This window comes from Citrus sinensis, chromosome 6 (genome assembly GCF_022201045.2).
Source record: "Citrus sinensis cultivar Valencia sweet orange chromosome 6, DVS_A1.0, whole genome shotgun sequence".
NCBI classification, from domain to species: domain Eukaryota; kingdom Viridiplantae; phylum Streptophyta; class Magnoliopsida; order Sapindales; family Rutaceae; genus Citrus; species Citrus sinensis.
Window position 1 is genome coordinate 4,055,767 of NC_068561.1, and position 22,305 is coordinate 4,078,071.

The 22,305-nt window shown below is 30.8% G+C and overlaps 2 protein-coding genes, 1 long non-coding RNA gene and 1 other non-coding gene across 4 annotated transcripts; 1 reads left to right on the plus strand and 3 right to left on the minus strand.

Annotated features, from left to right (window-relative positions):
* Window positions 1-4,498: 4,498 nt before the first annotated feature.
* Window positions 4,499-6,863, plus strand: LOC102624892 (wall-associated receptor kinase-like 1). The gene is made up of 2 exons (XM_006480371.4): window positions 4,499-5,442; window positions 5,530-6,863. The coding sequence occupies exons 1-2, from the start codon at window positions 4,593-4,595 to the stop codon at window positions 6,723-6,725; spliced, it is 2,046 nt and encodes a 681-aa protein (XP_006480434.1). The 5' UTR covers window positions 4,499-4,592; the 3' UTR covers window positions 6,726-6,863.
* A 386-nt stretch (window positions 6,864-7,249) lies between these two features.
* Window positions 7,250-7,998, minus strand: LOC112498680 (uncharacterized). Its single transcript, XR_003066091.2, has 2 exons — window positions 7,567-7,998; window positions 7,250-7,467 (listed from the first exon to the last, which is right to left on the minus strand). It is a non-coding gene; the product is annotated as an uncharacterized LOC112498680 (long non-coding RNA).
* Window positions 7,999-11,213: 3,215 nt separating this feature from the next.
* LOC102624614 (wall-associated receptor kinase-like 1) lies at window positions 11,214-13,899 on the minus strand. The gene is made up of 2 exons (XM_006480370.3): window positions 12,925-13,899; window positions 11,214-12,529 (listed from the first exon to the last, which is right to left on the minus strand). Exons 1-2 carry the CDS (start codon window positions 13,775-13,777, stop codon window positions 11,346-11,348), a joined length of 2,037 nt encoding a protein of 678 aa, XP_006480433.1. The 5' UTR covers window positions 13,778-13,899; the 3' UTR covers window positions 11,214-11,345.
* Window positions 13,900-21,637: 7,738 nt separating this feature from the next.
* On the minus strand, window positions 21,638-21,741 carry LOC127903158 (small nucleolar RNA R71). Its single transcript, XR_008055877.1, has one exon. It is a non-coding gene; the product is annotated as a small nucleolar RNA R71 (small nucleolar RNA).
* Window positions 21,742-22,305: the final 564 nt, after the last annotated feature.

Here is a 22,305-nt window from a genome sequence, read left to right on the forward strand (position 1 = left end):
TTTTTGCCAAGTAGCAGCATGTATGATTTTTCTCATTCTTCCTTTATAACCATTTTTTTCTCATGTTTTTTTTATCAAATGAATTGTTTATTCTCTTCACTTTACAGCTACTTTCCAACTATTTTTTTAATATATTAATTTATTTTACTATGATTTAATGTATTCACGTGATCATGTGGTCCACGCAAATCATTATATGTATTATGTGAATTATTTATTTATTTATTTATTTTGTTTGCTGGATATTCATCATATTATAATTGTGTCTATTTAATATGTTCATATGCTAAATGTTATATTTTTATTTTTTATTATAATAATATTTTTCATTTTTTATAATAATATTAAAAATATTTTGTCTACATTGGAAACCGTTTTAGAGGGGAAAAAAATCAAAAGCGAAATGAGATGATGCTACCTCATATGCTTTTATAAAGAATTGTGTAGAAACCTTAGATAAGAAATATTGTGAATTATTACTACATGTTTTAATATGAGGCTTATTTAAATCTTAATTGAAGTTTATTTTAAATTTTTGTGTAAAATGGAGATATTAGATAAGAAATATTGTGATTTGTCTAAATTTATGATTTAAAAGTAAGTTCTCTTAGTTTTTTTTTTTTTTTTGGTAATTTGACTCCACAAAAGCACTTTTAATATTGTGGAATCAAACTGTCTCGTAGCTCAAAAGAACTTTTTTTATTGACAACCAAACACTCAATAGCTTTTAATAAAAAGTTCTACTTGTAATACCTCTACTTCTAAAGGCTCTACTCAAGAAATTGTACCAAACGGACCCTAATATGTATTTTGATTGTTTTCTCACAAGTTTGAGGGTGATAAAGTTTAAATTAATTTTTTATCCTCTATATTTATTCAAGATTTAAATTTGAATGATTAACTAAATAAAAATCCTTGCAAAACACTAAATTATTCATCTATAGTCATGGCTAATATTATGGGCCAATTTAGTAATGCTATAACTTTTAAAATAGTTGATGTTATATGTGCCGTAGAAATAATTAATTACGAAAAAAATTAGTTAAACATTTGATAAAATTTATTTTTAAAGTATTGTAAGTTTTAAAAACAATCATTTGTATTTTGTAAATCTTACTGTTAAACTGCTATAAAAATATAAAAAGCTGAATTAGACATATTAAATAAAATTCATTCATACATTTATTATATATATATATATATATAATATTTATTTTAGTTATACATTTTTATTGCGTATATACACTAATTGACGATTGAAATATATTTTTTATTTTTATTTTTATTTTGTTATCTCAATATAATTGATGATAATAATAATATCTTTAAAGTTAATGATTTGATTTCCATCTTTATAATATATATAAGGATATCTATGAAATTATATTAAGTATTATAATAATTGTTAAAATCAAAATTTCAAAAGTTACTTTATTCTTATTTTTAAATCTATTATAGGATAAGGTGATTTTAGTAAAAATGATTTTAAAAAATTTAACAAATACCAAAATTAACTTTTAATTTTTAAAAATTACTTTTGAGCAACCTCGAACGATCCCTCACTATTATATGAGTGACTTTTAAGAATTTGGATGCAATACTATAATTTTCAGCCACACATATATTTATAGTAATGTACATTTAAGATTTAATTATGCATTATTTTTTATCTAATAATTACTATTCATCATAAAAAATAAAAAAAACTCGGCACACAATTTATATCAACACCGAATCCACATCCGATTTCTGAATGTGTAATAATTGTTATGTTGTGTAATCTTTCTCGTACATAAAAAAAAGGGTTCGTATTTTGTTTTGAGTTCTCTTGCTATACCAAATTCTTTAAAGGTTGACAATAGTTTATTATTTTCTTGTGTCACATCGTGGAGGGCTTACGTTTTTCTTTTTTTCTTTTTTCTTTTTTGGTTTCCAACACTTATAATTATTTGTTTAAACGAAAAAAAATTATAATTCTTAAGAAAACTAATTCCCAATAGGTTGCTTTATTTTCTTATTTAATTAATTTTTATACTTTCATGTTGGCTGTGTTTCGGCCCATTAGGATTAGCCTTAGCCCAATTATTCATGACTGGGATTGCTGCAGAGTGTGAGGAGTGGTAATTTAACAAGCTTTAAGCTCCGTTTGGTACAGCTTATTAAATAGAGCTTATAACAGTAGAGCTTATACCAATAGAGTTTTTGCACAAAAAGTCATTGGGTGTTTGGTTGTCAATAAAAAAAGTACTTTTGAACCATTAAACTATGTGATATTTTTTATATTATCTATTTTTAGAAAAGCTCTATAACCTCTACTCCCAAAAGCTCAAATTTTGGGCTTTTACTAGTAGAGGTAAATTAGCTTATTTAAGCTAAAAAAACTCTACTAAAAAAAAAACCAAACACCATAAAAATTTTAAAAAAGTGCTTATACGATTAAATAAGCACTTATGACTCTTAAATAAGTCATACCAAACAGGCACTTAGTCCACAATATATATATATATAGTAGTTTTCTGGTCAGGGATTTTAAAGTGTGGGAAAATTCGGAAAAGCTTTAAAATCACACAGCTTTAAAGGCTTACAGTTTTAAGCCTTTAAAACCATGCGGTTTTAAAGGTTTCCCGCACTTTAAAATTCCTGACTGGGACATTTCTATATATATATATATATATATATTTTAGAGTTAAATTAGTAATTTAATTTTTTCTTTTTATTAATGTTTTAAAAAAAAGAAACATTGTTGTAAGAAGGTAATACAATAAAAGCAAAACCAAAATGAAAAAAAAGTAACAAGGGTGTCAATAGTTTAACGGCAGAGATGTCTTGACGTATTTTAAAAAATATAAGAATTAAACGGGTACGAACCTCAAAATATAGGAATTAAACAAACTTTTACCTGTACTTCATATCTATATTCCTTTAATCTCATGCACATAATCAAAATAAATAAAGAAAATCATTTATTATATCTTTTAAGAAACACATCAGTATGCAAATAAAATCTATTTCCAAAAAACTTAATCAAATCATCAAACATTACCTTGTAAACATGGTTTACTTTATTAAAATTCAGAATATTAAGAAAAATATAAATTATAAGTTTAATATATTCTACTCGTAATGATGACACTCGAGCTTGATTATACTCGATGTCTGTGGGTTAACTCACATTCACGGCTCCTCTTAAATCAAAGAAATGACATCATTACTTTCTAAACATGAGAAATACAATTAAATTTATGCAGTATAACTTAGAATGAATATTTAACCCACAACTTACAACTCAAAAATCTATACTGTAGTATTACCATAATACCCTTAAACTATAAATTTCACATTATGTTCAACATTTCATACTCCTTCTCGATAATTAAATTTTCATATTTTATAACATTAATAAACTGCCTACATTATCAATAACCTCACTACTAACTATAAACTACCTAAACATAATTTAAAACTATTACATATTTGCATACCGAATCAAGAAAAAGGTGAGGGCTTCACGTCTCTGCCCTAAAATGTTTTGTTGGCACCCTTGTGCTCCTAAAATAATCTAGCTATTATAAAAATTAGCTTGGGACTAACTTTACCCATTTGTTGAAAACCCTAACTATGAATAAAGTATACAAATTTTAAAATTAACTTCATTCTCATAAATAGAGATATAATGACAGAAATATTATCCCTTTAGTGAGAAATCCAACTTATTTATTTGTTTTATATCATTCTCACTCTAAACACACTTTCTCCTGCTATCTATACTTCCCAGTTCCCACTCTTCATTTCATCTTCAATGGATGTTTCTAAAGGAATTTATGATTAAAAGCACTTTATAATAACTCCCCAAACCAAGATTTTCCAAAAAAAAAAAATCCAAAAATTTTCATCGACCCTATTCCTAATTAAGTTTTTGTCCCAAAATTGTCCCGCGAGTTCTCTTCCAAAAAAAAGGTGAAAATGCCTATTTGTTTTAGCATAGAAATTGTGCTTAATATAATGCATAAAGGGTAATGAGCATGGCTAAATTAATGATAGTTTATTTTTTAAATATTTTTAAGGTCCAAAATATAGTAAGTTATGTGTTAGTTAGCTATATTAATTTAAAGAGATTGTTATGCTACATAATCATGTAACATACATGATTATACAGAAGTCCTTGAATAAAAATCTAACAAATTGTGAAAATAATATAATTTTTTTATCTTATATTTTCACAATCATCGGATGAAATCCAACAGCTTCTACATAAATCTTGTATGTCACTTGATTATGTATCATAACAAAAGCCTTAATTTAATAAATACGTTGTGCAATGTGTTGACCGAGACGAAGTGCCGTAGTTGGGAAGGAAATGATTCTATGACTGGACCAATAGTTAGAAACTTGGGGTTTGACTGAAGATAAAAGTTGAAGTCAACTTTGTTAGGCACAACAAACTGCAAGACTTATTTTGGTGTAGTGCGCAATTTCAGCAAATTAACAACATGCGTGCCTCTAAGATAGCACCGTGACTAATAATATTCTCTTTCTTTAAGAAACAAGAATAAAGAGACGACTCCATTGAGGCAACAAAAATTAATCAATCCATGGAGCAATATTCTCTGTACACCTACCTCTCAATCTGGTTGATGATTCTGTGTACTTTTCTTCATGATCTGCAGCAGTCAAACTGCCAACAAACTTACCTTGATAATGTTCAGCTAGATTGCTATAAAAGCGTTTCTATATCAAAAGGCTATCTCTGTAATGGTCCTCAAAAGTTATGCCAGTCCTTTATAACCTTCCGATCTCAGCCACCTTTCAACACACCCGTCAGTATTGCGTATCTTTTAGGTTCAGATGCCTCCAGTATAACCTTAATTAATAAATTTTCATCTTCTGATGAAAAAATACATGCTGACAAATTAGTAATAGTTCCTGTTTCGTGTTCGTGTTCCGGCAGTCTGTACCAGCATAACGCTCCTTACACCATTAAAGCCAATGACACGTATTTTTTGGTAGCAAACAACACTTACCAGGGCTTGACTACTTGCCAGGCTCTCCTCGGACAAAATTACTACGACGAAAAAAATCTTGGTTCAGGTTTGGAGGTGATAGTGCCCCTAAGATGTGCTTGTCCGACCGCAAAGCAGATAGACAATGGAGTGAGCTATTTGTTGGCTTATATGGCAACATGGGGTGATACTATTTCATCAATTGGACATAAATTTGGTGCTGACAAACAAAGCATTTTGGACGCAAACAAGCTGTCAGAAGATGACTTGATTTTCACCTTTACACCTCTTTTGATTCCACTCAAGAGCGAAAGTTGCTCTGCAAATCCAGAGAAATTCTTTTGCCAGTGTAAGAATGGTTTCCTTGTAGATGAAATGTTGAAAGGTCTCCACTGCAAACCAGATGGCAAAAAATTTCCAGTCAAATTGGTTACTTTATTAGGTAAGACTCTTGCTGATAAATTCAATTAATGAATGAAATACAATCATGATAGGCACTGATAAATATTTATTTTCTAAAATGTTTCAGGCCTGGGGATTGGTTTGGGATTTTTGAGTTTGGTTCTTCTGGGGTGCTATTTATACAAAGTCATAGGGGCAAAAAGAAGCAGAATGCTTAAAGAGAAGCTGTTCAAGCAAAATGGAGGCTACTTGCTGCAACAACGATTATCATCCTGTGGAAGTAGCGAAAAAGCTAAAATTTTTACAGCAGAGGAGCTTCAAAGAGCAACAGACAATTACAACCAAAGCCGGTTTCTTGGCCAAGGAGGATTTGGCACTGTCTACAAAGGGATGCTCCCTGATGGCAGCATTGTTGCTGTCAAAAGGTCGAAAGCAATTGATAAAACACAAATCGAACAATTCATTAACGAAGTTGTCATTCTCTCTCAGATCAACCATCGACATATTGTCAAGCTTCTGGGTTGTTGTTTAGAGACTGAAGTACCGGTACTAGTATACGAGTACATCTGTAATGGAAATCTTTCCCACCACATTCATGATCACCAGCAACAGCAAGAACAGAAACAAGAGCTGGAAGAGGAGCAGGAATTGTCTTCACTTTCATGGGAGAATCGAGTTAGGGTTGCGTGTGAAGTTGCAGGAGCAGTAGCATATATGCATTCCTCAGCCTCAATCCCCATCTTTCACCGCGACATCAAATCTTCCAATATACTCTTGGATGATAAATTTAGCGCAAAAGTTTCTGATTTTGGTACTTCAAGGTCTGTACCGAATGATAAGACTCATTTAACAACAGCAGTTCAAGGAACCTTTGGATACTTCGATCCTGAGTACTTTCAATCAAGTCAATACACAGATAAAAGCGATGTCTATAGCTTTGGGGTTGTACTATTAGAGCTTCTAACAGGTAAAAAACCAATCTGTTTAACCAGAGAGGAAGAAGAAAGAAATTTAGTTGCGTACTTCATTTCATTAGCAAAGGAGAACAAACTGCTTGAGATTTTAGATGCTAGAGTAGCTAAAGAGGCAAGCGAAGAAGATATTGAAGCCGTAGCAGAGCTTGCGATGGGATGCTTGAGATTAAATAGTAAAAAAAGGCCTACGATGAAACAAGTGTCCATGGATCTTGAAGGGTTGAGAAGGTCGCAGAGATGCTTAGAAATAGGCAAAGTGAATCAACTGCTGACAAATGAGATATCATTGGCACAAAACTCGGTATTTTCCGTGCCAGAGGATTCAGAATCATTTTGTTCATCAATTTGATGGGTGGCTACCATTTTTCTGTTCGTCATATTTAATTGTAAGAAATACTCTGTACGTTGCAGAAACATAAAATAAAGTCCATGCACCAAGCAATTGTCAAAAACACCTACAACTTGTAGTAACAGACCTCTTTTCCAAGCAATTTTCAGAGTTTCTTCGCTTTGAAATAAAATACCAACACTTCTTTATGTTGGTTAAATTTCTTGTGTGAAAGTTGAAGCAAACCGGAAAATCGAAATGAAGTTATATGTTAAGACTAATATAATAGAGTTTCTAGTTAGAATTAAGATTCTCTCATAATTTAATTTTTTCCAGAGTAAAATTCACTCAAGTAATTGGGGATTAATAAATTAAAAATAAGAGTGATTAAATATTAATCATTAGCTAATACTAAAAGATAGATAGTACCATATCTTTAAGAATTTAACTTAGCTCTAATTAGAAAAGAATCCTAATCCCCTTAGCTTAGACAATGCAAACTTGTACTAAGACCTTATTTTTTAATCAGGAGAAAGGCTACAAAATAGAATAAGATAGAAGTCACTTTATGTCAATTTGAGCGCCTAGAGAACACTTGGAAATTTGAAATCACTTGAAGATTGAATAACTATCATCAGAGGTATAACCTATACCCTATTTAATTTTAAAATAATAATAAAGATAGAAGTGTATGAGGTTTGAAGGTCTTCTCAGCAACCAATAAGAATTTTTTAAAAGTGATCTCCACTCTCTCTAGTCAGATCTGTAACTACCAACAATAGAAAGATCAATAATAATGACAATAATAAACAAATAATAATTATTAAAGAAAAAAGAAACAGAAGAAAGAGATCAAAGGTACCTCAGCAGTGCTAGGTGTAGAGAAGCACGAGAGAAAGACGAGAGAATTTTATCATCTCTCTCTACCTACTCACTTTTTCTCTATCCTTTTTTTCTTTATTTCTCTCGTATTTCTCTCGTGCTTCTCTTCACCAAGTATTTTCCTAAACAAAATAGAAGAGGGATCGAAGAGAGTAGAAGAGGGATCGAAGAGAGGAGAGACTCTCTGTGCAAGTGGGGGCTTTTTGGGAATTTAAGAAAAAAAAGGAGGAATAAGAGAAACGATAGAAAGTGGTTTTGCAAGTGTGTCGGTCAGTGGGTGTTGACGGGTTTGGACAGAGATATTTACAAATATATATATATATATATAAATTATTCATTTCTGATTTTTAGTTTTAATTTTATTAAATTAAATTAATAAAAAAAAAGTGAATGACTTGAGTGAGAGAGAGAAACTCGTGCTTTACGTGCAGTTTTTCAGGGTACCTGATCGTTCGGTTGTGCAATAAATAATAAGCATTTATACAACAGTAATTGGGAAATGCCTCCCAAGATTATCTATTTGCATTTTAAAAGACCGAAATACCCTTATTGTGTTATAAGTACGTATTTTGATTGTTTTTTCACAAGCTTGAGGGTTGACCAAAGTTTAAATTAATTTTTTATTCTTTATATTTTCTTAAGATTTAAATTTCGATGATCAACTAAATAAAATTATTCATCTATAATTGTGGCTAAAATTCAATACTATATAAGTAGTTTTAAGAATTTGGATGCAATACTATAACTTTAGCTGCGCATACTTTTTTAGAAATATACATTTAAGATTTAATTATGTATCATTTTTTATTTAATAACTACAGATCATAAAAGCTCATAAAACTCAGAAACCACCTCTGATTTCTAAATGTATAATAATTGTTATGTTATGTAATCTCTCTTGTACTTCAGACAACTTGGGTATAAAAAAATTCTAATTCTTATTAAAATTAATTCGTAATATGTTTCATAATTTGTTAGTTATGCAATTTTTTTAAGAAAAAAAATTTAAGTTATACTACTATTAGTATAGGAATTCTTGCTTTATTTTCTTATTTTAATCAATTTTTATACTTTCATGTCGGCTAGTGTTTTGGCCCAGTGGGCTTTTGCGGTAGAAATATGAGCTAAACCCAACCCATTCAGCCTCGTATTCTATTATCGTGACCCGTACAGCAGTGTAAGCGATGAATGGATTTATCCGGGTTAAACTCGGGCCGAACCAGAGTAACTGGAGCAGAATTTTATCATCCTATTTATGTGCCTTTCTTGCACTATCCGGGTTCAAAATCCGGTTCGAGTTCGGTTAGACCTGATCCGAATTTCAAAACCCTGTTCTTTAACCCCAGTCTGGTTTAAAAAATCCAAACTCTTACCTACACGCGGTATACATTTCCTTATTGTCATCCTTTATTTTAATGAGTTAATTTAAAATTAGTTAAAAGGGTTTTAATTCTGCACATGTACGGATTTTATGCACGTGCGACAACATGAACATGTGAAATTGATTAAATGGCTTCAAATCAAATGTATAATTGACATATATAAGCAGTTACTTCTCAATTGGCTTGTATTTAATGTTGAGTTGTGCTAAATTTTTTATAATCTTTTGCCGCGCGAGCATTTATAACAATGTATGATTAACAAAGCTAAGCATTTAGTTATTGGTTGATGGGATAATTAGAGCTATATATGAATGTTATTAATTGGATAATCTAACCTTTGCTTTTTAGTTACTTCTTCATGCTATGTATTGTACTTGGAAGTGTTCCTAATTTCGCTTGCTTCACTTTGTAACCAAACCACAAGAAAACCTTTTTAGACGAAAAATTCCTTACTGCGGTAGTAATATGAAAAATTCCTTAGGTGCCTCTAAGTACTTGATCGAGTAATTTTTAAGTAATTTTTTTTACCTAATCATTTGATTTCGAATCTTAAGAGATAGGAAGCTAATAAATTTATTTGGACTTTTGCAGCTGGACAGCTTCACAAAGAACCCAAAAGCAAGCTACGATGGGGAGTGTTTTCTCTCACAAAATAATTCTCAAATATGTGCAAATGCCATCCAAATTTATGTAGTTTTATATTTATTAAAATAAAATAATATTACATTTATTTAAAAATAATAATATTATATTTATTTAAATATTATTTAATGATGCTAAACTTATTAAATAAAAATTATTATATTTACTCAAAAATAATTATTTATGTAATCTAAGTTAAAATCATTTAAAAATAATAATATTATATTCATAGAGAATTAATAATATTACTATATACTATCTTTATTTAAAAATATAATATTATTATATTTATTTACTAACAATAATAATAATAATAATAAAATTGTTTATTCAAAGAAAAATATTAATTTTGTACTATATTATTAATAATAATGTTTCATTTGTGTTGCTTTTATTAATATTTTTTTAATTTATATAATTACAATTAAAATTAATAAAAAAAATATGATTTACATAACTAAGAATATTAATAATTATTATTAAGTTATATAAAAATAAATAGTTTATATTAGAAATATATTTTTTGTTACAATATATTTTTTATCAACTTTGTAACTAAAAATTATAATTTTTAAAATAAGGGTAAATTATAATTTTTAAAATAAGGGTAAAATTATAATTTAAAATAATTTACTCCCAATACAAGACAATGTAAACATATAAATAAGATTCTGATTTTTATTCTACACTCCAATTTCAGTGTAAGTAAACAACTTACTCCCACTCCTACTCCACACTTCTAATACAAGGATTTCCACTCTCCAATATTCTCAATTCGATCTGAGAAGTAAATATCGAGCTAAGTACGATATTTGAATATAGAGTTGAGATGAGCTATACTCACCTTTCATAATCTTTGTCGTGTGAGTTTAGCTCAGCATTGAATCCCAACAATAATATCTTTACAAAGGAAGAATCAAACTTTAAGAAGTTGGTAGATCATTTAATCTAGTGTTGATTAAAGGTGTTGTGTGTGTTTAATGGAGACAGCAAAGAGGAAAAACACTACTTCTAGAGAGGCTAGAAAGAGTACTTATGAGAAGACTTTGAAAAACCCTTATTGCGCAAAAATACTTTTAAACCTCATGAGAGTACACTTCTTTCTTTAATGCTATTATTAGTTTTGTTTCTTCAGCTAACTTATGAACACATTGAAATTCCTTTCAATTAAAGAAGAAATATTTTCCTGTTGTAATTAAGCCAAAGCTCAAGGGAAATCTTTAATTTGTACCTTCTCTTACTAGTGGAAAAGTTTGTTTTTGTTTGTACTGAATCAATTCAATCATCCGTTTCTACAAAACTAAAACTCTAAAAGTACATATAAACCTCAATTTCAACAAAAATAACAACCCTTAAGAGCATATAACTGTACAAATAAAAAGATCATATCGACAACTCTTTGGTCTGACAATTGACACTTTTCTCGTTCATGAGGTTCGAGACTCATGTATATATGTTGTTGTGAGAATACAATTTCTCATAAATTTAGTAGTAGGTCTCTCCTGTGGTTTTGAATTCAATATTAAGCTGAAGATTATTAAAAGTTGGACGTTGCTCAACTCAACAGAAAATCCAAATTCCTCTCCTGCATCTAGTATCATTTAATAAAGGCAAATAAAGATTGCTAGTTTAAATTTAATTCCTTCTTATTAAAGGCTAGTTTTACAGAGTTATTGAATGAATATTTTCTTATAATTAAATATGACAAAACAAAATGGTATGCATAATGCATGCATCAAGCTGATGAATAAAATGATTTTGAATCCATTTGCATGGAAATTACTAAGTTGTCTGCTAATGAAATCTCATCTGCCAACAACTGATTCACTTGGCACATTTCTAAGCATCTCTGTGATCTTCTCAACCCTTCAAGCTCCATTGAAACTTGTTTCATCGTCGGTCTTTTTTTGCTATTCAATCTCAAACATCTCATTGCAAGCTCTGCCATAGCTCCAATATCTTCTTCTCTTGCTTCTTTAGCTACTCTAGCATCTAAAATCTCAAGCAGTTGGTTCTCCTTTGCTAATGAAATGAAGCATGCAACTAAATTTCTTTCTTCTTCTACTCTAGCAAAACAGATTGGTTTCTTACCGGTTAGAAGCTCTAATAGAACAACCCCAAAGCTATACACATCGCTTTTATCTGTGAATTGACTTGATTGAAAATACTCTGGATCCAAGTATCCGAAGGTTCCTTGAATTGTTGTTGTTAAATGAGTCTTATCGTTCGGTATAGACCTTGAAATACCAAAATCAGAAACTTTTGCGCTAAATTTATCATCCAAGAGTATGTTGGAAGATTTGATGTCGCGATGAAAGATAGGGATAGAGGCTGAGGAATGCATATATGCTACTGCTCCTGCAACTTCACACGCAACCCTAACTCGATTCTCCCATGAAAGTGAAGACAATTCTTGTTTTTGTTTCTGTTCTTGCTGTTGCTGGTGATCATGAATGTGGTGGGAAAGTGTTCCACTGGAGATGTACTCGTATACTAGTACCGGTACTTCAGTCTCTAAACAACAACCCAGAAGCTTGACAATATGTCGATGATTGATCTGAGAGAGAATGACAACTTCATTAATGAATTGATGAATTTGAGTTTTATCAATCTCTTTTGACCTTTTGACAGCAACTATGCTACCATCAGGTAACATCCCTTTGTAGACAGTGCCAAATCCTCCTTGGCCAAGAAACCGGCTCTGGTTGTAATTGTCTGTTGCTCTTTGAAGCTCGTCTGCTGTAAATACTTTAGCTCTTTCGCTACTTCCACAGGATGATAGTTGTTGTTGCAGCAAGTAGCCTCCATTTTGCTTGAACAGCTTCTCTTTAAGCATTCTATTTCTTTTATCCTTAAAAAATCTGTACAAATAGCACCCCACAACCACCACACTCAAAAATCCCAAACCAATCCCCAAACCTGAAAACATATATAAATATATGTGAGTATTGAATATATACATACATACATACATCTAGAATGGTTTAATAGTTTAATAGAATTAATTTTAATGTGGTTTAATAGCATGTCTACATTAACTCTATTAAACTACATGATTTAACAATGTGTCCGTATGACAAAAAAAAAAAAATGAGGAAACCCATGAGAAAAAGACTCTCCTTATTTATAATATACATACATATATATATGAGTCATTCTCTAGTGAGGGGTATCCTCATCTTAACCCTCACTTTAACAAAGTGAGGATGTCCTCACTAGACAATTATTAATATATAATTTTATTAGTATATATATTTAGTACGTATGATGTTATGTATTTGTCCATTAATTGAATTTATCAGCAAGAGTTTTACCTAAGAGAGCAACCAATTTGACCGGAAACTTTTTGCCATCAGGTTTGCAATGGAGACCCTCTAGCTTGCCATCTACAAGGAAACCATTCTTACAATGGCAAAAGAAATTCTCAGGATTTGCAGAGCAACTTCCGTTTTTGAGTGGAATCAAAAGAGGTGCAAAAGGGAAAATTGAGTCAGCTTTTGACAGCATGTTTGCCTCCAAAATGCTCTGTTGATCAACTCCAAATTTATGTCCAATTGATGAAATAGTATCACCCTTTGTTGCCATATAAGCCAACAAATAGCTCACTCCATTGTCTATCTGCTTTGCGGTCGGACAAGCACATCTCAGCGGGATCATCACCTGCGCACCAATAGTAATATTTGGTGCGTCGAAGTAGTTCTGTCCGAGGAGAGCCTGGCAAGTTGTCAAGCCCTGGTAAGTATAGCGTGCTAACTTAAAATACGTGTCGTTGGCCTTGATGGTGTAAGGAGTGCTGTGTTGGTATATACTGGCAGCACAGGAACACGAAATAGGAACTATTACTAATTTGTCAGTAGGCAATTTCTCATCAGTAGATGAAATTTTATTGATCAAGGTTATGCTGGAGGCTTCTGAACCTAAAAGATACGCAATACTGACGGGTGTGTCGTAAGGTGGTTGAGATCGGAAGGTTATGAAGGACTGGCATAACTTTTGAGGACCATTACAGAGATAGCCTTTTGATATGGCAGGGGTGTTGTTGCATTCTAGACTAACATTACCAAGGTAAGTTTGTTGGCAGTTTGATTGCTGCAAATCATGAAGAAAATTACACAGAATCATCAACCAGATTGAAAGGTAGGTACACAATGAATATGGTGGCTCCATGGATTAATTTTTTCAGCCTTTGATGGATTTGACTCTCATTCTTTTAACTTTTTATAGCAAGAGAACTGTTGTTAATCATGGAGCTACATACACAGATGCATGTAATTAATTTGCCGAAATTTTATAGACACCAAAAGAAAGTCTTGCGGTTTGTTACATATCCCCATCAGATAACAAAAATGCAAAATTGACTTGAATTTCCATATTTCCAGTCAAACCACAAGTTTGTCTTCGCTTTTTGCTCTTATTAGAATCATTACATTCCCAGCTATACATGGCTCTTCAGCATGATCAAATCGTGGCACCAAATTTTTTTTTAATGTTTCAAAGTTAATTATGGCTATATTTTTCAAATTTAAGATATTGTAACCAAAAAATGGGGAATATAACAAACACTTGAGATAAATAATTAACCAATTAACCAAACACATGGCAACCGGTGCGTGATTCAGTGCAAGTGGTCTTCTTTGAATTTTTTTTTTTCCCATATCAAATATTCAAATGTAAATTAACGTACTTGGCTTAAATTTCTATCTTTGCAGTCAAACCACAAGCTTTTTCTTCACTTTTAGTCTCATCATAGAATCGTTACAATCACGCATCTACGGTGTTTTAGCCCTATCAAATGTCAGAGCTGACTTCGAGTTCCCGTATTTATTTCTTCACTTAATTATTGAATAGTTGAGTTAAGAAAGTTTTCTTCTTTTAGAAATGTCAATATAAAAATATTTTTTTTAAATATTAATGAGAGTAAAAATATGGGTAGTACTCTATTAAATTTAAATAAAATTTAATATAAATTAATTCCAATAATTATTTGATTATAAATATTAGTAATAGTTTGATGTAATGTCAGCAATAGTCTAATTGTAATCAGTTGATTGTAATATCAATATTAAAAAGAAATACCTTATTCTATTTTTTTTTAAATTTTTTATGATATGTCTCAAGTTAATAATGGGTTAAATTAATTTCTCAAATTTAAGATACGTTATGAAAAAAGAAGGAATGAAAAACCAAATGTGCAACGTCGATAAATTTGTTGCAACAATGTATTGATGGATTTGAAACACTATAAGTGTTTTTGGCATATTGTATTATATTATGTTGTATTATATTATTTTAATATAAGTGTATTGTATTATGTTATATTATATTAACATTGTATTATAATAATACTGTACAACATTTGGTGCTACGCTGTACTGTATTAATTTTTAGTTATACTGTATTTGGTACTGCATTATACTGTATTAATTTTTTGGGTAATTATCCACCGACGACCTGTTTTTTCGTATTTTCTCAAAAATACATAGTTCTTTATGATTTTTTCCTTGTGTGATAAAAAATGTATTATATCATTAATAATTTTATCAAAATTATTATTTAAAAAATATATTTACTACATATTATTAATTTTTTTTTCATAATTATAAATTTTTTTACAGTTTTTATTTTCTCCCGCTTGTCGGGAACCTTCTTGATGGTAGCCGAGATTCCACCTATTGCTATTATTGAAGGATTAAGGAGTTCCGAAGTGACTACTTCATTGATAACATATGTGTTGCTTTGGGTTTCATCTACTTATCTTAAGTAATGCCAGGGATCTTTCAAATTTCAATGCAAGAACCTAATTTTTTGGAATGGAAAGCAATTTTTTGTTGGTTGTTTGGCTGATGTGATACAGCCTTGATGTTTCTAGCAATTTTGTTAATGTTTGCCAATGAGCCTTTAGAAGTAGAGATATGTGGACTTGACAGAGATTTTGCTTGGAAATAGGAAGTTAACTTGATCAAATTAAATAATAGGGTGCTCATTTCATTAAAAAAAAAGAAAAAAGGTTACATTACCTCAACCCAAATAGGACCGTAAATGGAGGTTGTTTTGAAAAGTTTCTTAAATAACATGTGTTTTAAATAATAATTTTTAAAAGTTTCATAAAAGCCACAGCTCCCAAAAGTTAAGCCAAACAAACCCTTGGTCAATTTTCACGTCTAAGATTAATTTCAAGGGATTTTCAATTCGTTTCTTATGACAAAGTTGAACTAATGCGATTAAGCAGTGGGAAAATTAGAAGTATTCAAACTTTCAACCGGTAGAATAGAAAACGTAATCACTTTTCCAAGCAATTTTCTGAATTTAAAATAAAACATTGTCTGAGAATGAGTTTGATACTAAAAGAAACCTAAGGAATTAATAAAAATAACATTAATTAGGAGGAAGATAACACTTGCAATGATCTGTGACGACACTCTGACAATCAATTTAATGGAAAGTGAAAATTTCAATTATTCAAAACAAATTTTAGTGTAAATATATTCTTTGAAATTGTTTTTAAAAATGTAAAAATAAATCCAATAATCAACTTAAACCGGCAAGACTTAGCATCTACCCTTAGAATTCCTTTCCCAGTCTTGGGCCGGTGTATGGTTTGACCATTCTTTTTTCATCGTGGCGGAGATATGACAAAACTTTCAGCAAGAATTCATCTCGTCAGGCTTGACCATCACAGTTAATTAATAGGCAAAATCAAAACTATGTTGCCACATGGTTTGACCATTCTTTCTCAGCTTAAATACATTTATATGATTCATAGTTAATAAATGAGAATATAATAATTAAATAACTCTTAATTATATATAAATAAAAGTGCATGTATGTGTGGAAAGATTTTTAGAAGTTTAGATATGATATCCCACTTTTGTTTTCTTAGGTTAGTTAATTACACTGCAATCCTTGTTTTGTCTTAAAATTTCAAAAACAAAACTAGATATTTCTATGTTTTGATTAATTACTCCTACTTCTTGTAATTTTTTAAATTTAAATCACAGGGTCGAGTTATTTTTTCTTATTATTATTATTAACTCTCACACACCCGTCATCGAAGTTTTGAAAAGAAAAATTACTCTATACACTTAACCAAATGTCAAATATATCTTACTAAAACCAATTTTTTTACTAAATTAATTAATTAAAATAATACATAAAAAATTGATTAAATTGTTTATATGCCTACTTATTTTAGTTCCATGTATCTAGCAATTAGCAACTGAATTCTATCATTGACTTAAAGTTATCGAACGTAAAATGTGAAAAGAGTTTAAGATTTTGATACATAAATCCATAATATTATGGATGTTTTACACCTAGGTTTATTGACCTGGTTTATTTCACCGTAAAATTATTTATTCTTGCACTTGCATTAATATGTTCAAATTAAGACTCTTTCTTATTAATTATTTAATTTAATAGATAGAAAAATTATGTGTTAATTATAAATCATATTTTAATTTGTTGCCCACCATACCCCAAGATGGACATTGAACAGTCTCTAGTCAAATTTGCATGCTATATAAAATCAAATTTTCCTCCGTATTGGACTCTAAAGGTGCACAATGTTTATAAATTTTTAAAACTTTATTTCCTACAAATTAACTATTGTTATGGGTACCAAAACATATATGATTTTTATTTTTTACCACTATATGAGTTGAATTTTAATTTTTAAATTCTTTATATTATCTTATCGAAGAGTTTTTACCAACCAAATACTAGCTACCACTAACATTATTCACACATGTATACACACATGCTCGTGTACGTGCAAACATATTCCATTCTAAATTAAGAAAATGTTTTTTTTTTATCTTGAATAAGTTACATATGAAATCTACTAAGAATATGAATTTATAGTTCAACCAAAAATCTATCAAGTATATATGGGAAATGTAGACATATCAAGAGATGAAATCTCTACATACACAAGGATATATTTTCCTCTACCTACAAATATAAGAGAGGAACAACTTAAGTTCACAAATGGCGACTCAAACCAAAACTTTCACCTAAACATTGGTTAACACTTTGGCCAAAGGCTCGTGCAAATTATAAGAAAATTATTAATAATTAATTAATTATTTTTAATTTGGATATGATATGTGCATTGATTACGTCATGGCCTAACCTAGAGTTGGTAAGATATTGTCTCCGCTTTGAACCTTAACAAAGTCTACACGGTTTTGTTTTCGAGGTGGCATCTTTCCTGTACTTTGCCGATGTGAGATTCGCCTAAGGTGTTACAGATCATGTGAAATTTTGATTTAAATAATTAATTAAGGGTCCAGCTATATTACAACATGAGTACCAGACCCCATTTTTCTGTGTTTTCCTATTCTATCATCAAGATGTAACACAAAAATAATTCAATTGTTAAGATGTTTCTATTGAGTTATTAACATTATAGCCTTGATATTTGCTACAAAATTAGAAAAGCAAAAAAGCTTAAGATTTTGACACATAAATCCATAATATTATAGAATTTTTTTTTCACTTAGGTCTATTAACCTAGTTAATTTTACCGTTAAAATGACTTATTTTTACTTGTACATTAATATATTCAAATTAAGACTCTTTCTTATTAATTAATTAATTAATTTAATATATAGTAAAACTATATATTTATTATAAATCATAATTTATGATCAATGTGAATATGAATTTAATTTGATGTTCTATAATTTGTAATTAATTTTTTAGTTTCTCAATACTTATTCAATATATAGTCAATAATTGAATATAAAATAAAAATATATTAATTTACCTATGTATTTATAATGTGTTTTTTCAAAGAAGGTATCAAAAAGCGGGGCAAAAAAAAAAAACCTACAACTTGCTATTCATTTATTGTTACAACTAGGAGTTTGATGAACAAGTCTAGAGTTTTTAATAAATTTTTTTAATCGATATGAATTGTATTTATAAGTTTTTGTAATTATAATTTAAATAATTACGGATATGAAACCTTTCATGGGGTTACGTAGATTTGAAACATTAATAAACCAACTTGCATACCATTTTTAAATAACTATATAACACATTACTACCATTACCATACATTTGGATATGAATCTCTATATTTCATTTTTTTCCTTTCATATTTTAATTTTTAATTTTTTACCATTATGTTAGAGATTACGATACAAATATTGACAAATACAATTCATTATATCTGTCAAGATCTGAAACCAATCTAATGTTGAACTCTAACCACTTGAAGCCAACCTAATCATCAAAACCTAAGTCACTATATTAAAATTTACTTGACTCGATGTATCAAAGTTGAACTACAGTGCACGAATATAAAATTGAAGAAACAATTAAATAAAAAAACTTTCACATTAATGAAAAGTCTTGAATCCTCAATGCAAGAGCTCGAAACCAAAGAAATAAATAAATAAATAAACATCCACACTAACGGAAAGACTCGGACCCTCGATCTAAAATTTTTTTTAAAAAAAACCTAATAAGATATTACCAATTGAGGGAACATAACAAATAAATTAGCACAAAGTGAGGATAAAAATGAAAATGGTGGTCTACTTCCATTAGATACCAATGGGCCTTTGATCCAGTGGGAGAACCCTTACACTTAGAATAATGAGTGCAAGGGTTCGAGCCTCCATAAAAGCATTTATGGGGCTTATTTACAATCTTTCCTCAATTATCAAATAATTAAGTGGAGCCAGTCTATTCCTCACGAAATGTGAGTATAGTGGACAACCCTCGAATATTTGAGAGGGTTTGAAGAATTTTAACAGCGCTTCAGAGGAGTATATGCCACGAAGAAGGTGTTGAGTGTTAGAAAATGCATATTTATAAAGGAGAAAACCGTCATTTTACATTTCAAGTCTTACTAACAACCCTTACTTTTATGTATTTAACCTTCTTGTGATTTAATTACATGTGTTTTATTTTAATTAAGTATTTTATGTATTTTAGGGGCATTATAGTCATTTCACAATAAAGGAGAAATCAGACGGCAAAACGGACATCACTTTTGAACTCAGGACGGTCAAAAACCTTAGGAGGAGCATAAAAGGAAAAATGGCACTATTCACATGTACGGTACTATTCACGTGTACGGTACCGTCTACGTTACTGTTCACGACACTGTTCACATAGACGGATGATGACGTGGCATTGACCGATGACGTGGCATTGACTGATGAGGTGTCACGATCCTGTTGGACTAAAATTCTTATGTACTGTTGATGGTGACGTGGCAGCATATCAGTGGACGAAAAATCTCGTGTACGGTGCATGCATCACACAAGATTATTTTCAACCAAACCGCATTACTGTTCAAAGTCGGGTCAAACCGTGTTACTGTTCATCCGCGTGGTCAAACCGTGGACTGTTGACTGATGACGTGGCGCAATCCTGAGCGTCCAAACTGTTTTTAATCCGATGGCCATGATTTACTCCATGTATCTATAAAAAGGGGGCCTCTCCCCCCTAATTTGATATCTCTGAATCCATTTTTGGGATCCATTTTCTGTAATTCCTTCTCCATCTTGTATTTTCTTCGTATTTTAATAAATTTCTATTTTGCCCCTAGTTCAATTATGAGTGGCTAATTTTCTTTCAAGCTTGGGTTGAAGGTGAAGTATCAACATGTGTCATGGGCTTAATTCGGTAAATTTATTTTCTCTTCCCCTCTAATTTTTGTGGATGTTTTGACTTCTCGTCGACAAATAATAATAGTCTTGTCTAGATACCGCCTTGGTTACACCGGCTCTCTAGTATAAGGTTATTATTATTTGGCACGATAAGCCCTTAGCACCATATTGATTAGAGCGTGGTTCATGAGGTGTGGATTCCCCCCTCATGATTTAATTGGCATTAATACGGATTATTTAGCCCATGATGCATGTTGATACGGATTCAGATACCCAAGTACGTTATTTCAATAGAATTCTCTTCAATTTCTTCTCGCCATTTCAATACCAATTTTAGAATTTATTCTCGCCATTTTAATTTAAGTTGTAGCATATTCCAAATCATTTCCACCACAAATCCAATCACCCATTCACAAAATTAATTCTACACAATTAAAATCCACCTCCTCGTGGGATCGACACTCGTCACCATTGATCTATACTATAATAGATTCGTGCGCTTGCGAGTACATTAAAATTTGCACAACAAGTTTTTGGCGCCGTTGCCGGGGAGGTAAGTAATTTTAATTTATAGAATTAATTTTTGTGAATAATTCCATTTAAATTGTTTTCTTGTATTTTTTTTATTAAAAAAAGAGTGAATCTACATTTAAAGGTTAGTATTTCTTTTATTTTTTCTCTTCTTTAAAATTCTATAATTTAATTTTCAATTTATTTTTCTTTGTAATTTTTTTGTTTATTTTATTAATTTAATTTTTAGTTAATTTCTTTCACGTATTTATTTTTGTGTATTTTTATAGAAAGGTTGTAATAGCGCAATAAGGTTAGTATCGTAATTTCTCCCTCTTCTTTATTTTTATTTGTTTTGTTCCCATCTTTATTTTTTGTTTTGTTTGCATCTTTATTTTTTTTATTTTATTTGTTTTGCATGCATGGTCGAAGGTCATTATTACCCAATCTTGAACCTATAGACCTTGAACTTGAGAAAACACTTCGCACACACAAACAAGTAAAAAATAAAATGGATTTGCAACCACAGGAGAGGCCATTTAAAGATTATTTCAGTCCTTTAGCAAATTTGAGCACATCATGTATAAGATACCCAAATGTAGCTGCTAAGAGTTTTGAACTAAAACCTAGTGTGCTAAATTGTCTCCCCACATTCTATGGCCTAGAAAATGAGGACCCATATAATCATTTGAATGATTTTCATGCAATTTGTCAAACATTTAAATATGAGAATTTTTCAGATGATGATGTTAAACTCAGATTATTCCCATTTTCTTTAAAAGATAGAGCTCGTTCATGGCTTAATACATTGCCTGCTAATAGCATTGCATCATGGGAACAAATGGTTACAAAATTTTTGAATAAATATTTCCCAGTGCATAAAACCAATGCTATTCGCAGGGAAATCTCGGAGTTTACCCAGAGAGAGGACGAGCAATTTTTCGAAACATGGGAGCGATTCAATGGGCTACTCTTGAAGTGTCCACATCATGGGTACGAGAAATGGCACCAATGCCAATACTTTTTGGAGGGATTATTGCCAAATGTGCAAGAATGGCTAATGGCGACAAGTGGAGGAGAGCTAATGTCAAAAAGTGCATCCGAGATTTGGGAATTGTTCCAGCGACAAGCGGATAATTCCCAACAACGGAGTCGATCACTCAGGAATACTAGAAGAATTAAAGGAGTAAATGAGGTTCAAATTGGCGAGTCAACTTCGGGAATCAAAGAAGTCAAGGAGATGGTTGAAGGTCTTGCTCGACAAATAGCATCGTTATCGACTGCTAAATCAACAGAACCACATGATCATGACTCATACTCAGATCAAGCCAATGCCATAGGTGTAATGAGAAAGCCATCAAATTACAACCCATACTCCAACACATATAATCCTGGATGGAGAGACCACCCCAATTTTTCATGGTCTCAAGGATTCCAACAGAATGGACCAGCAGCTCCAGCTCCACCAATGCAACAAATTCCTCAAGTTCCTCAAGCCTCTCAGCCCCAATTTAGACCATACAATCAGAACCAGAACTACTCTCAACCCAGACCATGGGA

What these genes read in the sequence shown, in the direction of transcription:
- LOC102624892 (XM_006480371.4), top strand. Translation starts at nt 4,593, where the DNA reads ATGGAGCAATATTCTCTGTACACCTACCTCTCAATCTGGTTGATGATT. An exon ending in CAAATTGGTTACTTTATTAG is followed by an intron (nt 5,443 to 5,529) that starts GTAAGACTCTTG and finishes AAAATGTTTCAG; the next exon opens with GCCTGGGGATTGGTTTGGGA.
- LOC102624614 (XM_006480370.3), bottom strand. Translation starts at nt 13,777, where the DNA reads ATGGAGCCACCATATTCATTGTGTACCTACCTTTCAATCTGGTTGATG. An exon ending in CAAATTGGTTGCTCTCTTAG is followed by an intron (nt 12,530 to 12,924) that starts GTAAAACTCTTG and finishes ATATGTTTTCAG; the next exon opens with GTTTGGGGATTGGTTTGGGA.